Genomic DNA, 14,529 nt, shown 5'->3' on the forward strand with positions numbered 1-14,529 from the left:
GAGGGAGAAGGCATCCCTCGGCCGAGAGTGCTGGCTCCGAATGAGAGAGCAGTAAGTGTCCACTTTGTGGTTCTGTGGAGAAGCAAAGAGGTCTATGTGGGGATAACCCCACTTGTGAAACAGAGAGGTCGCTATCAGAGGATCGAGTGACCACTCGTGTGGTTGGAAGACACGGCTTAGCTGGTCTGCCAACACATTGTCTACTCCCGGCAGGTAAGTGGCCCTGAGGTACATGGAGTGGGAGAGGGCTTCTGCCCAAATCTGCGCAGCTTCCTGACACAAAAGGAAGGAGCCTGTACCTCCCTGCTTGTTTATGTACCACATGGCCACTTGGTTGTCTGTCTGGTTTAAGATTATCTGATTCGAGAGATGATCTTGGAAAGTTCTGAGCGCGTAGCGGATTGCTCGAAGTTCCAAGAAATTTATCTGGTGTTCGGCTTCCTCTGGTGACCATAACCCTTGGGTTTGGAAATCGTCCACATGGGCTCCCCAACCGATGTGGGAAGCGTCGGTGGTTAGGGTTACTTGTGGATCTGGTAGGAGAAAAGGCAATCCCTGAAGGAGGTTGACTTGAGTCGTCCACCAGGTTAAAGACAGGCGTAGCGCTTGTGTAACTGATTATGGAGGACAGAGGCTGAAGAGCTTGAATCCATTGGTGTCGCAGAGTCCATTGTGTTACTCTCATGGCTAGTCGGGTCATGGGAGTGACTTGAACCGAGGATGCCATGTGTCCTAGGAGAATGAGGAATTGGCGAGCCGTGGCAGTGTTCTGAGACTGGAGCTGGCGAGCTAGGGACATGAGAGTTTGGACCCTTTGAAGCGGAAGGTAGGCCTTTGCCTCTAAGGTGTCCAAGTCTGCCCCAATGAAGGATAAGGTTTGAGATGGGACTAAGCAAGATTTCTCGTAATTGACAAGAAACCCTAAGGAAAGGAGTGTCTGAATTGTCAATTTTAGGGAGGATTGAGCAATCTGAGGGGTGGAAGCCCTGACTAGCCAATCGTCCAGGTAGGGGTAGACGTGGACACCTTCCTTCCTGAGGAATGCTGCTACTACGACGAGACATTTGGTAAAGACTAGTGGAGCAGACACCAGACCAAAAGGTAGTACCCGGTATTGATAATGGTTGCGGCCTACCAGAAAACGCAGATACTTGCGATGGGATTGTGTTATCGCAATGTGGGTATAAGCATCTTTGAGGTCGAGAGAGCACAGCCAATCTCCCCTTTGCAGCAGAGGGAGCAACGAGCCCAGGGTTACCATCTTGAACTTTTCTTTTTGAAGGTACTTGTTGAGGGCCCGAAGGTCCAAAATGGGACGTAGTCCCCCTGATTTCTTTGGTATTAGGAAGTACCTGGAGTAGAATCCCTTCCCTCGTTGAGAGGGAGGGACAGGTTCTATAGCATTTGATTGCAGAAGGGATACTTCCTGTTGTAATTGAGTCAAATGGCTGGTTAGACTCCATGCTTGAAGAGGCGGGGAGTCTGCCGGAAGAGTTATGAAGTTGAGGTGGTAACCCTGTGCGATAATCGCTAGCACCCACTGATCTGAGGTGATCTGTGTCCAGCGTTGTAAAAAGTGGTACAGTCGACCCCCCACAGGGATGTCTGGAAGAGGGATCTGGCATGTGCTCCCTACAGAGAAGTCAAAGGCCCGCCGCAGGCCCAGGGGGAGGGGCTACAGCAGGTCTTTGTTTTCTAGGCTGGCGTGGCTGAGGTCTGTTGGAGGACCGTGCAGGACGTGGCCTAGCCGATGGAGGATAGTAACGACGTGGCCGAAAGAAGGACTTTTTAGAGTCCTTCTTAGGTGGTTGTTTGGAGGACACCTCAGGTGGAATAGATGAGAGTTGTTTCAACGTCTCGTGGTGATCTTTTAATTCTGCTACAATTTGCTGAATTTGTTCTCCAAACAAATTGTCCCCTAAGCAGGGTAAATCAGCTAGACGATCCTGGACCTCTGGGCGAAGATTGGATGACTTTAACCAAGCCCAACGTCTGGCTGAGATGGCTGTGGCTGAAACTTTTGTGGAAGCATCGAAGATGTCATAGGCCGTTCTAATTTCGTGCTTCCCTGCCTCAAAACCTTTATGAAGAAGGGCTTGAAGCTGTGGTTGGTATTGGTCCGGCAAAGTGTCAGCGTAGTCTTGCATCTGCTTAAGGATGGCTCTGTTGTATTGAGTCATGTAAAGTTGATATGAAGCTATGCGTGAAATCAACATAGCTCCATGATACACTTTTCGTCCCACACTATCCAGGAATTTGTCGTCCTTGGTAGGTGGAGTGGAAGAGTGTGGCTTTAGACGCTTGGCCTTCTTTTGCGCGGACTCAACCACAACAGAGCGATGATCCAGTTGAGGCTTCTGAAATCCTGGTGCTGACTGGACAAGATATGTGGAGTCAGCTTTCTTGTTAACAGGTGAAACAGAGGAAGGAGATTCCCAGTTTTTCTTTAAAAGATCCAGAAACACCTGGTGAATAGGGATGGAAGCGATGATTTTAGGAGCATCCAGAAATTGGAGCAGTTCCATCATCTGGTGTCTGTCATCGGTCTCAGATTGTAGCTGAAAAGGTACAATTTCTGACATCTCCTTCACAAAATTAATAAAAGAGATCCTCAGGAGGAGATCGTTTTCTACTCTGTAGGAGATGGTGGTGAAGGTAAATCTGTGTCAGAAGATGTATCATCACCCCAGGTATCGTAGGGATCATGTGGGGCTTGAAGCCCTGAAGGACCTGGTTGAGGATCCGAAGGCATCGAGTGAAATCTTGATGGAATCGGTGCTGCAGGCGGAACTGAGAATGGCATAGAGGGCTTCGGTGCTGCTGATGGAATCGGTGCCGGTCTCGGAATCGATGGAGCCGAAGGATAAAATCGGTGGAGAAATACGAGAAGGCACCGATGGGACCACCCCGGAAGGGGGAATCAGGAACGGTGTTTCTCCTGCCGATGAAAAACCTGTCGGAGACTGTGGTGTTGTCGGTGCTACTGGAATCACCGATGGAAGTGCCGTCATAAGAGCCTCCATGCGGCGCAGTAGCGGTGCTAGAGCTTCCACCAGAGGCTCGGTGGTTGGTTCCCTCCCCGGTGGCGGAGTCGGTGCCGGGGTCGGTGCCGGAGGCTGGAACTTTTGCATCGCTTTCTCGATGGCCTCCTGGACCAGCCGGTCCAGTGCTGCCTGGAGACCAGGGGTAACAATACCCGGCTCGACGGGAGAGGGAGGCTGAGGCAGAGCCGGAGGGACCACCGTAACCGGTGGGATCACGGCTCCCACACCCTGAGAGGGTGAGGGTTTCCTCGGTGCCTGCGAACGAGACGTGGACGGTGCCAGGTCTGGCCGAGGCTTTTTAGTCGGTGGCTCGGCCTGTACGGAGGTCGATGGCTCTGGATCCTCGACGGGCCGAGACTTGTGCCGATGGCGATGCTTGTCCTTCCGATCTCCTCGCCCATCCGGGGAGGGGACAGGAGTTGACGGCCGAGAAGTCATCAATGGTGGACGGTCACCGGAGGGTTGACTGTGATGGTGCAACTTCGACGGTGCCGGTTCCGATGACGTCGATGCTATCGATGGCGTTGGGGTGGGTGCATGGAAGAGGAGCCCCATCTTCTCCATCCTGGCTTTGCGCCCTTTGGGTGTCATTAAGGCACATTTGGTGCAAGTCAGGACATCATGCTCACTACCCAAACACAAAACACAAACCCTATGAGGGTCTGTGATTGACATAGTCCGGGTGCAATCCGGACATCGACGAAACCCCGTCGCCATGGCCTTGGGCCAAAATTTAGCCGCGGGATCGGTAGTTGCCAACAGGCCTCGAGGGCCAAAATCGACGGAAGTCGATGAAAATCGGCAAAAAACTTACCGGATTCCGCAAAGTTGAAAAAAATTTGTCGAAGGGAGACCCCTGAGGGGCAAATTTTCTTTGGAAGAAAAAAACCGAATTCCTGTCAGGAACGTGGTAAGAAGAGCTCCTTTCGCCGCGTGGCAACTGCTGCGTGGAAAAAAGAAGACTGAAGGGAGACCCCTGCTGGCTGCAGGGTCAGTGCCGTGCTGGGCATGCCCAGTAGGGGCCAGTCAATGTTCTGTTAAACTTTGACAGAAGTTTTCCGTGGTGGGCTCCATCCTCGATGTCACCCATTTGTGAGGACAACCATCCTGCTTGTCCTGTGAGAAATAGGTAAAACCATTAGACAGTTTAACCGCAAGATCATAGAACATAAGAGCGCAATCAATAGACTGAAAGAGGGTAAACCTATGGTTGCACACTGCATTGATACCGGCCACAAATTTACAGATTTCAGGTTCTGTGTGATACAAAAAATGAATGTAAATTGGAGGGGTGGTGATTTCAACAGTGCACTACTCAGGAATGAGCAAAAATTCATTTACGAATTTAATACTATGACACCAATAGGTCTCAATAGTGAATTAGATCTGGGAGTGTATCTGTAAGATATACTTTGTGTCATTTCTAATATTTTATGTTTTATACAGGAGTCAATATGGTTTTAATATGTTTTTCATTTTTTACATGAGGTCACTTTTTGTATTAGATAAAAAAATAAAATAAACTATCATCTATTTTTATCTTATTCATAATTTTGGTTTTATTTTCTGAGTGGTTATCATATCTTGATGACCATTCATATGAAATTACATTGTTCATTCGTGATGCACATATGGTTTGTTTTTTTGGGGTTCAAGTTAGATTATAACACACATTGTTATTCAATGAGAGATATTCAGGGCGCTACCAGCAGTGGTTCACATACAGTACTAAAGTCATCCGGTTTTAATCAATTACATATATTTTCTATGGGTTTCTTTTATAAAGTTGCATTAACTATTCAGTTCACATCATTTTTCACTATAATTTATAGATTCAGAGTGTTTTGTTTTTGTCATATTTTTGGCGCGAAAATAGTCTAGGTTATCGCGATAACTTGTATAAATAACGTCATCACCGGCGTTCTTGTTTTTGACAAGTTGAAAGACTGCTCGTCATTTTGGATGTAAGTATTGATTCTGTTCACCGCATTGTCCAAAAAGATGTTAGATCAGTTAGCCTCTATAGGATTTAATTTTGTAGGCATTTATACCTGTGGTGTTTTTGACAATCAGAAAATAAGCCGGTTTTATTCATAGTATACAAAAGAATTTTTTATCTTTTAGAGCACATATTTCTATAAGCACTGATTTTTTGACGTGGTTGATAGCTTTTATTTATAATACGGGGTTTAGAGTGTATAGTTCTGTAAGTACCAAATTTACTGTGAGTCGGCAGTCCGAAATGGAGCATGTCCTTTAATCATAGTTATTGCAGTATTGTCCAAGAATACGTATAAGCTGTTTCTGTGTCAGTTTTTTGCCGTTTTTTCTTAAGATTACAAAATAATATATATGGGCTTATCAATTCATTGATTACACAGTTGATGTGTACTGTATGTGATCATATATTCTTTTGTTCATTACAGTTAATATACACTGAACGCTTTTGACTTCATTGCTGGTATCACATAGCACTGCTATGAGGTTAAGAGAAAATCTAATTGTTTCGGTGTGAAATCAACTACGCTGTAGGTAGACTCTTCCAGATACACTAATAATTTTTTGATTCACCAGTTTCATTATTTTTTGCTTTTTGTTTTTCTATTTCTTCTTGTTTCACATTTGCATTATATATAATTTTTTCTATATTTTTTTCACATGTTTGAAAAAAATGGGAAAAAAAAAATCATTTATTTAGTTGACCCGTTTGTTTTTGTTTGCTTAGGAAAACCAATGCGATATTTTCTACATTGACCATTTCAAGTCCTGGTTGAATGAAGTAAGCATTGGATATATTGTGATTAAATTATTCAGATTTTACACATTGTCTTAATAATTTGGTTTGTAACCAATATTGACTCCATGAGATTTATATATCTTTATATTGCATATGACACAGTCACCTTCTCTCCATTCTTTGCATTTTTTCATTTGTTCATTTTTTATTCCCAACACACTGCATTTTATACTCTGTTCATACCTATTTTATGTTTGCCATACATACATGTTGTCATTTAAGTTTTTGTATCCATAAGTCTATACACACATATATATGTAGTTATTTTGTTTTTATAATGACAATTTTTTGGTATATTTTGAATGTATGTAAGTCTATATTTAGTTTCATATATATGTAATTCATTTTTTTATATATGTGTATTAATCATTTATATGTCCATTTCTAGTTGCCCCTGAGGCAGCTCTGTGCAAGGGAGCGAAACTCGGCCAGAGTCGGGTGTTTTAATAAAGGGCTTGTTTTTATCCGATTCCCATTGTCGTCACTGTTAAGTGCAAGGTGATGCATATAGGGAAAAATAACCCATGCTATAATTACACAATGTTGGGTTCCATATTAGGTGCTACAACCCAAGAAAGATCTAAGTGTCATAGTGGATAACACATTGAAATAGTCTGTACAGTGTGCTGCGGCAGTCAAAAAAGCAAACAGAATGTTGGGAATTATTAGAAAGGGAATGGTGAATAAAACGGAAAATGTCATAATGCCTCTATCGCTCCATGTGGAGACTGCACCTTGAATACTGTGTACAATTCTGGTCGCCGCATCTCAAAAAAAAGATATATATATATATATAATTGTGAGGAGAAGGTACAGAGAAGGGCTACCAAAATAAGGGGAATGGAACAGTTCCCCTATGAGGAAAGACTAAAGAGGTTAGGACTTTTCAGCTTTGAGAAGAGACGACTGAGGGGGGATATGATAGAGGTGTTTAAAATCATGAGAGGTCTAGAACGGGTAGATGTGAATCTGTTATTTACTCTCTTTCGGATAGTAGAAAGACTAGGGGGCACTCCATGAAGTTAGCATGGGGCACATTTAAAACGAATCGGAGAAAGTTCTTTTTTACTCAACGCACAATTAAACTCTGGAATTTGTTGCCAGAGGATGTGGTTAGTGCAGTTAGTATAGCTGTGTTTAAAAAAGGACTGGATAAGTTCTTGGAGGAGAAGTCCATTACCTGCTATTAAGTTCACTTAGAGAATAGCCACTGCCATTAGCAATGGTAACATGGAATAGACTTAGTTTTTGGGTACTTGCCAGGTTCTTATGGCCTGGATTGGCCACTGTTGGAAACAGGATGCTGGGCTTGATGGACCCTTGGTCTGACCCAGTATGGCATTTTCTTATGACAGATGTTAATACACATATCGAACCATCTTTGGTAGAAAAGAGGGCAAGTTGACCCCCTATATCCTCTTCCTGTGGATGGGTTGGCCCATTCTCATTGTGGAGCACAGCTGGAGCCTGCCCTCTTGGTTTGTCCGTTCTGAAAGGGCTGGGACCTTCTGGAGGGATGAGGTGCCTGGAACTGTGAGTTCCTGTAGAGTCTAAAGTGCTGCAATCCTCTGCTCTTGGTTCTTCTGGGGGAGGGATGCAGAGATCTTTTACTCCTATTTTCTGGTAGCTGAGGCACTGGGAATTCGCCCATTTGCTGGCTAACTTCTCCAATTCACTTCTGAACAAGAGCGATCCTTTAAAGGGCATTCTTGTGAGATTTGCTTTAGATGTTGCATCTGCAGACCAATTCCGTAGCCATATAGTTTTTTCTGGCTGCCACTACAGAAGCAATGCTCTTGGCTGAGGTGCTCACCAGGTCTGAGCTTGCATCTGCCAGGAAAGCTGCTGCAAGTTCCTTTGTCTCACTGGTATATGTTGAGTTATTTGCCTCTTGAGATGAGCAAGAAGGAACATGCCACCACTGCACAGCATGAAGCAATCTTCAGTGTCATTGCTGTTGCAAAGGCCTGCTTAAGGATGGATTCCAATCGTCTGTCATGAGTATCCTTCAATGCAGCCCCTCTCTCAACAGGAATAGTTTGCTTTGAGATGGCACAGACCATAGTGTCAACTTTCAGGAAATGCAGGTGTTCCTTGGTCACTAGTTCTAGAGGGTATAGGGCTCCCAAGGCCCGACCCCCTTTGAAGCTGGCCTCTGGGGCATCCCACTCCAGGTCAATCAGTTCCTGGATGGCTTCCATCATTGGAAAGTAGCATGAGGCCTTACGAAGGGACACCAAGATGGTGTTCTTTTGGTTCTGCCATAGGGTCTGTGCCTGGAATACCCAGCAGAGTCTGGGAAACAAGGACTGGTAATTCATCTTTGTTTAAGAGAAAGATGGTTTGTATGATTCCACTCCTGGAGGGATTTCTCTTCCTTCCAGGGAGTCACCCTCATCTGAGTTGTCTGGGTCCCTGTCAGGGAAGTTCTTGGATTGGCAAAGCATGTCTCTAGCATCTGAGCCAGGCAGATCTTGTGCTTCCGGCAGGGGTTGAGCCTGGGGCAGAGCTGGGGCTGAACAAACGCTTGCAGCCCTTGGAAAAATTCCAACCAGGAGAAGGTCCCTGGGTCCAAATTAATCCCAGGGGGGAGTTGGCATAAGGACCCCAGAGGTGTCCTCCTGTGGGGAAGTCATCTGAGATGCATAGATCTGGGGAGCTATCGTCAGTAGCTCCAGAACCATCTCTGGACAGTAAAGGACCAGGCTTTATTCCCCCTGGGCTTCTTTGCAATGTTGACAGACAAGACTCCAATTCAGGCTGTGCAAAGAGTGCCTTCGTCTTGGTGTTGTGTGCAAACAGCTGCAAATGTGGCTGTGCGCTCAGTTGGGTGCGTGCAGGCAAACTAGGCATACCCTGCATGTACTGCCTGGCATACCCTGCATGTACTGCCAGTTGAGAAGGGAAGATGGTGCTGACAACCCCCCCATGCAAGATGGTGCCCCCGAGGGTCTCCATATGTGTGGATCCTTGCACTGGACTGGGGCCTAGCCCAACCAAGGCTGCTCAACCTGATCAGTGCTCCCTTTTAACCTCGCTGGAGAAGAATTTGGTACGGCAATCCACGCTCTGGAGACCTGAATTTAGAGATTTTTCTTACCTAGTCTCGGTGCTTACCAATCATGTGCTGGACAGTCTCCAGCTGTGGGGTTGGGGGGGGGGGGGGGGGAAGAGAGGGAATTACCTTCACTGCTGTGCTTGTTTCTGTACCCACTGCCTTTCAGCCACACTGGGGGGCTAAGTCCACACTGGAAACTGGCTACCAGACCAAGGCACACCTGAGGGATCTCAGAAATCACATCAGGAATTCTCAGCTGGAGGAGGGACCTTTAAGTATCACTGCAGGAGATTAGGGCTTAAATTTTCAGTTTAGAAAATAGAATTTCTCCTTCCAAGAAATACAGCAATCTCTGAAGGGAGAGGGGCATCCATCTGCTGGAGACAGAAGTCACTGCAAGGTTATGTATAGGGTGATATCAGCTTTTGAAATCTGACAGTCTCCATCTGCTGGCAGGGGAGCATAATGCATTGGTGCCGAGTCCATCTGGCAACATGCTAGGAAAATGTAATGAATGCAAGTAAGATAGCTCTACAGATTGCCAACGTTAGAGAATTAGGGCAGTGGTGTTACAAGATTTTTAAATACTATGAATGTTTCTCATTAGATGAACCCTTGGCCCTGCATGTCACCCCTATTTAATAGGGTCCTGACAGATTAAGGCACAAGGTGCTTAGTTTATGCCAAAAGTCAATGATTTGAGGTTGTGGAGCTCTATCAGTTATGAAGAAAAAACATTTTTGATAAAGACTTCATACCTACAAAGTAAGATGGCAGAAAATCCTATTCAGAGTCCTGGGAAGCTATGGGTGGGGCATAGAGTGACATCCAAGGCAAGATCACCTCAAAACTCACCTCACTGCGAGCCTGGGAAACATTCAGCTGCAGTCCCATGGTGGCTAGAAGGCACACTTTACTCCCATTGCTGATGGAGTAGTTGCCAGCTATAGGTTTGTCTGGTCTGGGTGCTGTAGTTGGAGAGTATATGGTGGTAGTAGGTATGGTGGTTACAGGTCCTGGTGTGGAAGGAGTATCTGCTTCACACTGGGATGCTTAAAAAGAATTTACACAAGGTTGTTTTAGTTAGTAGCAATGTAGTGATCTTAAAGTATAGAACATGAGATGTTATATGGAAGGATTATTTAATGCAGTCCTAAGACAGGTGAATGGTGGGACAGCTCATGGCTCACAATCCATGAGCAGCAATAAGCAGATCCTGCCTTGTCTTAAAAAAACTTTTCCAGCCTGAAATGCTTCTCACCGTTACTGCTTATGGTGCCATTCTCCACAAATGCTTGAAGTGTCACGTTCCAAAAGATCTGTATCACCTCCTCTGCCATTACAGCATCCACACTGTTGCACTTATAGATATTGTGCAGAGGGACTGGAGGTGGAAAAGCTGCCTTAAAGACTGTAGTGACTGTACCTAGTAAAAGAATTATGCCAGTTAGAGCCACAGAGCAGCATGAGTCAAACTCATAAGCGCAGTCAATGCTATGAGATGTGAAGAGGATCTGGTCTGGTGGTGGTGGTGGCAGCATTTAGCCTCAGTGAGCTGTGCTAAGTGTTATCTACTCCTTGGGTCCCCAGTTATGGTTGCAAACTAAGTGCTAGACAACTTGTACCTAAGTGATAATACAAAGCAGCTCATCCTCTAGTTAGGCATATGATGCTGAGTCAGCAACATCATCTTGCCCCTACCCTAAAAGGCCTGTCAGCTGTACTTCCACCTGGCAGGAGGGGACTAGATCATTCCTTCCTCTGCCAGCAACTCACCATGGCAAACTGCATATGGTGTTTTGTACTTGCTGTATGTCTTACTAGAACTGCCAGCAGCACACAGTAAGTTAAGATGGCCAGATCTAGTGGAATGTATTGCTAAACCGTTGGTGTCAGATTTATATACTTTTGTCAATCTATACACAAGTTGAGCATGCCTCCCTTTACAAGATTACCTTAACATGTTTCAAACCATGTGGTGGAAGCAGCAAGGATGGGCTATATGTTCAAAGAATAAAGTAACCCCCTCACTAACTCAGTTTCAGTCAATTGATTTTGACCTTGACCTCCTGTTACAAAAACCCAAACCTGCTTTTGGGAATCTACACATTCAGTAGATATATGTTGGCTATGAACACATCAACCTCAAATGGAACCATCACCACCAGGATGAAGAGCAGAATGGTGTTCGACTAGCACTGCACCGTTGTTGCAGTGCTAGTCGAACCGCCCTGGTCTCCAATCTGTTGGACCACTTGGCCTGTAATGGAGTCCAAAGACCCTGAGCTGACCTCGACTGACAAACCACCCCCCAACTGGATAGGCTGGCATCGGTTTCACAATTATCCATTGAGGTTTTCGAGGTCTACCCCTTGCAGTAAGTGACCCGGTGTGAGCCACCAATCCAGACTGGATCTGGCCAGTTCAAGCAGAGGCAAGGGAAGGAGAACTCTGACTTAGGATCCCAATGAGAAAGTAGTGCTCTCTGCAAGGGTCTCATATGCACAAAAGCCCAAGGAACCAATTCCAGGGTAGAGGCCATAAAGCCAAGAACCTGTAAATAGTCCCACACCACTGGTGTGGGGAGCAACAGCAGCCGCTGCACTTGAGACAACCTGTCCATACGCCCGAGAAGTAGTGAGACCTTGCCCATTGTGTCGAACCGGGCCCTTAAAACCTCCAACACCTGGGATGGAATCAGTTGCACAATTGACAACCCAACCCAGGGACCGCAGGCAACGTAAAACCAAACGAACTGCCGCCCTGCAGAGGACTTCCGACTTCACTTGTATGAGCCAGTTGTCCAGGTAGGGATGTACTAAGATCCCTTCCTGTCGTAGGCTTGCTGCCACTACCACCATCACCTTTGTGAACATGTGGGGAGCAGTTGCCAACCTGAAGGGCAGGGCACAAAACTGATAGTGTTGACCCATGATCATGAATCTCAGAAACTGCTGATTGTGTTCCTGGATTCCTATGTGAAGGTAAGCTTCCGTCAAGTCCAAAGAAGCCAAAAAACTTTGCCTTTGTGGACTGCTGCAATGACTGATCTCAATGTCTCCATTCGAAACAGAGGTACCCATAATGCTCTGTTGACTTGCTTGAGGTCCAAAATCGGCCAAAAGGATCCCTCCTTTTTGGGCACCATGAAATAAATGGAGTAGCAACCTGTCTGGCATTCTGACTGGGGAACAAACAATGGCTCCTAGAGCCTTCAACCAGGATAAGGTCTGAAGAACCACTTGCTGCTTCTGGGGTGGCCCGCAGGGAGATACTAGAAAGATCCTGAAGGTGACTAGCAAAATCCAAAGCGTAACTGCGACTTACATCTAGAACCCACTGGTCTGAGGTAATTTTGACCCATTCCTTGTGAACTGGGATAGCTGGCCCCCGATCTTCGGTATGGAGGAATGGCTGGCACCCCTTCATTGGGTTGGTTTGTTGTGGACGAAGGCATGGGCACCAGCTTGCCGAGGCTGCCTGCCCCGAAAGGAATACACCCATGACTGTGCCTGCGAAGCTGCTTGCCTAGGGGTATATGCAGAAGAACCCCTACCTGATCGGAGGAGATACTGTCCCCTAAAATGGCCCCTGTAGCTACTGGGCGAGCAGGCCTACCTAGGTTTGTCCTCTGGCAGCTTATAAACCTTGTTGTCTCCCAAGGCTTTTATGAGTTGTTCCAGCTCATCTCCAAACAGCTTACCCTGGAAGGGGAAGGACTCCAGTTGAGATGTAGATGAGGCATCCGCTGACCAGTTACGGAGCCATAGCAGATGCCTTGCGGACACCGCCAAAGACATAGTGAGTGCCAAAGTACGCAGGAGATCATACAAGGCATCTGCCGTATAGGTGACTGCTGATTCCATGCAGTTCCACCTGCTCAGCCTCTCCTGGGGGGAAGGTCTTGGGCCATAAGCATTTGTTGAACCCAAAGTAGCAGAGATCTCTGCATAAGGCTACTACAAACTGAGGCCTGTACACCCAAGGCAGACACTTCAAAAATTTGCTTGAGCAACACTTCCAGCTTCCTATCCTGAAGGTCCTTGAGTGCTGTGCCTCCTGTCACTGGGATAGTAGTATGCTTGGCTATGGCCGTGACTGCTGAGTCCACCTTAGGAATTTTAAGGAGGTCGAGAATCATTAGGGAGTGGATAAAGTTTTTCCATGGCCCTGCTAACTCTTGAGGCCTCAGGAGTCTCCCACTCATGGGATATGAGCTGGAACAGCTTCGGATGAAAAGGAGGAGATGTTTGTGGTGGAATGCAAAGCCCTGCTAAAACTGAATCACCTGGAGAGGTATCCAACATCTCCTGCAGGAGGGGAATCTCCAGCTCCTGAAGTACATTTGACAAAGGATCCAGCTCTTCCCTTCGGAAAAGATGGAGCACCTGGGGATCATACCCCTCCACCAGGTTGGCATTGTCACCCGTATTGCCCATGTTCTGGGTGAATGCATCCTGAGACCCTGGGTCCACTAGGGCAAGCGGGTCAGAGCAAGGGATGTGAGATTCTGACCTTCTCTGATCCATGGAAGCCTTAAGAATCTTAGCTGGGCTAGGAGACTGATTCCCACTCAGTCTCCACTTCCATATAAGCCTTATGTAATATAAAATTAGAAGAAAACAGGTGTTTTTGCTTTAAGGGCCCCCCTGGGGGAAGATGGACGGAGGAGGAGCCGTGTCTGAAGCCAAACCACACAGTCTATGCAGACTTAGGGCCGGCAGGGACAGAGGAGGGAGATCTTCTCCCTTCTCAGAGGGATCAGCGTCCCCTTCCAAAGGAGGCAAGATGGCTGCCGCTCCTGCGCTAATCGGGAGCGAGCCAGGCCTCTGCCTCAGTCTGACTGCCGCGCGATCTTCTTGGCCTCGTAATGGCTGCCCCCCGTGCTGGCATCGAATGAAGGCCCCTCGCCCCTGGGGATACACCAGGAGCAGAGGCCTTCGCGGGAGAGCCGGAGTCCCGGCTCTCCACAAGAAACACACGCCGTCCCTCTCAGCATTAATCGCGAAGGAGCCAGGTGAAAGCTCCACCTCCTGAGGTCCAGGAGACTGCAGACAGGCACGGCTGAGGTAAAAACCCTGACTAATCAAATGAACTGCTTCGTTATGTCTAGTTATAATTTAATTTATATATTTTTTTCTAATTGACTACTCAGCCCTCAGGGAACAGCAGCACTGGGGGAACAGAGGCATTGAATTGTCTGAGGGAGGGGGGAGAGTGACCAGCCCACCAGCAAGTCTTCCCCCTCTGCTCACCGGGCTACTGAACTAAAACTCTGGGAATTGGCTATAGGGCAATGCCCTGCCTTGGCTGGCTGCTGTAATGACTGCTAAAAAGTTTAGAACGGGCAAATTAAAACACTTCCTTTTTAAAAAAAGTGATTTAGTCAAAGGCTCTATGTGATAGAATCAAACCTGTTGGGACAAGACCCCAGGAATTTTGAAAGATTCAGGACTGCAGGTTATGCCTCAATCTGCTGGAGTCAGAGAAAATACTGAGGTATTGCAGGTGGCACCCCAGGTTATATGGGGGTGCTTTCAGCTTTTCTCTGACTCCATCTGCTGGAAGGGAGGCATAACCCAGCAGTCTGGACTGATCCTGGGATGTATAAGGAACATCTATTTAGCACA

General features: G+C 46.7%; 1 protein-coding gene across 7 annotated transcripts in view; it reads right to left on the bottom strand.

Moving 5' to 3' along the window:
* The window catches only part of LAMP2 (lysosomal associated membrane protein 2), a 77,200-nt gene that overhangs the window by 44,238 nt on the left and 18,433 nt on the right, over positions 1-14,529 (bottom strand). For all 7 annotated transcript variants that reach the window (XM_029607846.1, XM_029607851.1, XM_029607852.1 and 4 more), the window contains exons 4-5: positions 10,161-10,325; positions 9,755-9,951 (exon numbers count right to left, since the gene is read on the bottom strand). In XM_029607846.1, the coding sequence (XP_029463706.1) occupies positions 9,755-9,951; positions 10,161-10,325 (362 nt within the window). The remainder of the gene's footprint in view (positions 1-9,754; positions 9,952-10,160; positions 10,326-14,529) is intronic.

The sequence above is a fragment of the Rhinatrema bivittatum genome, chromosome 6 (genome assembly GCF_901001135.1).
Source record: "Rhinatrema bivittatum chromosome 6, aRhiBiv1.1, whole genome shotgun sequence".
Classification (NCBI taxonomy): domain Eukaryota; kingdom Metazoa; phylum Chordata; class Amphibia; order Gymnophiona; family Rhinatrematidae; genus Rhinatrema; species Rhinatrema bivittatum.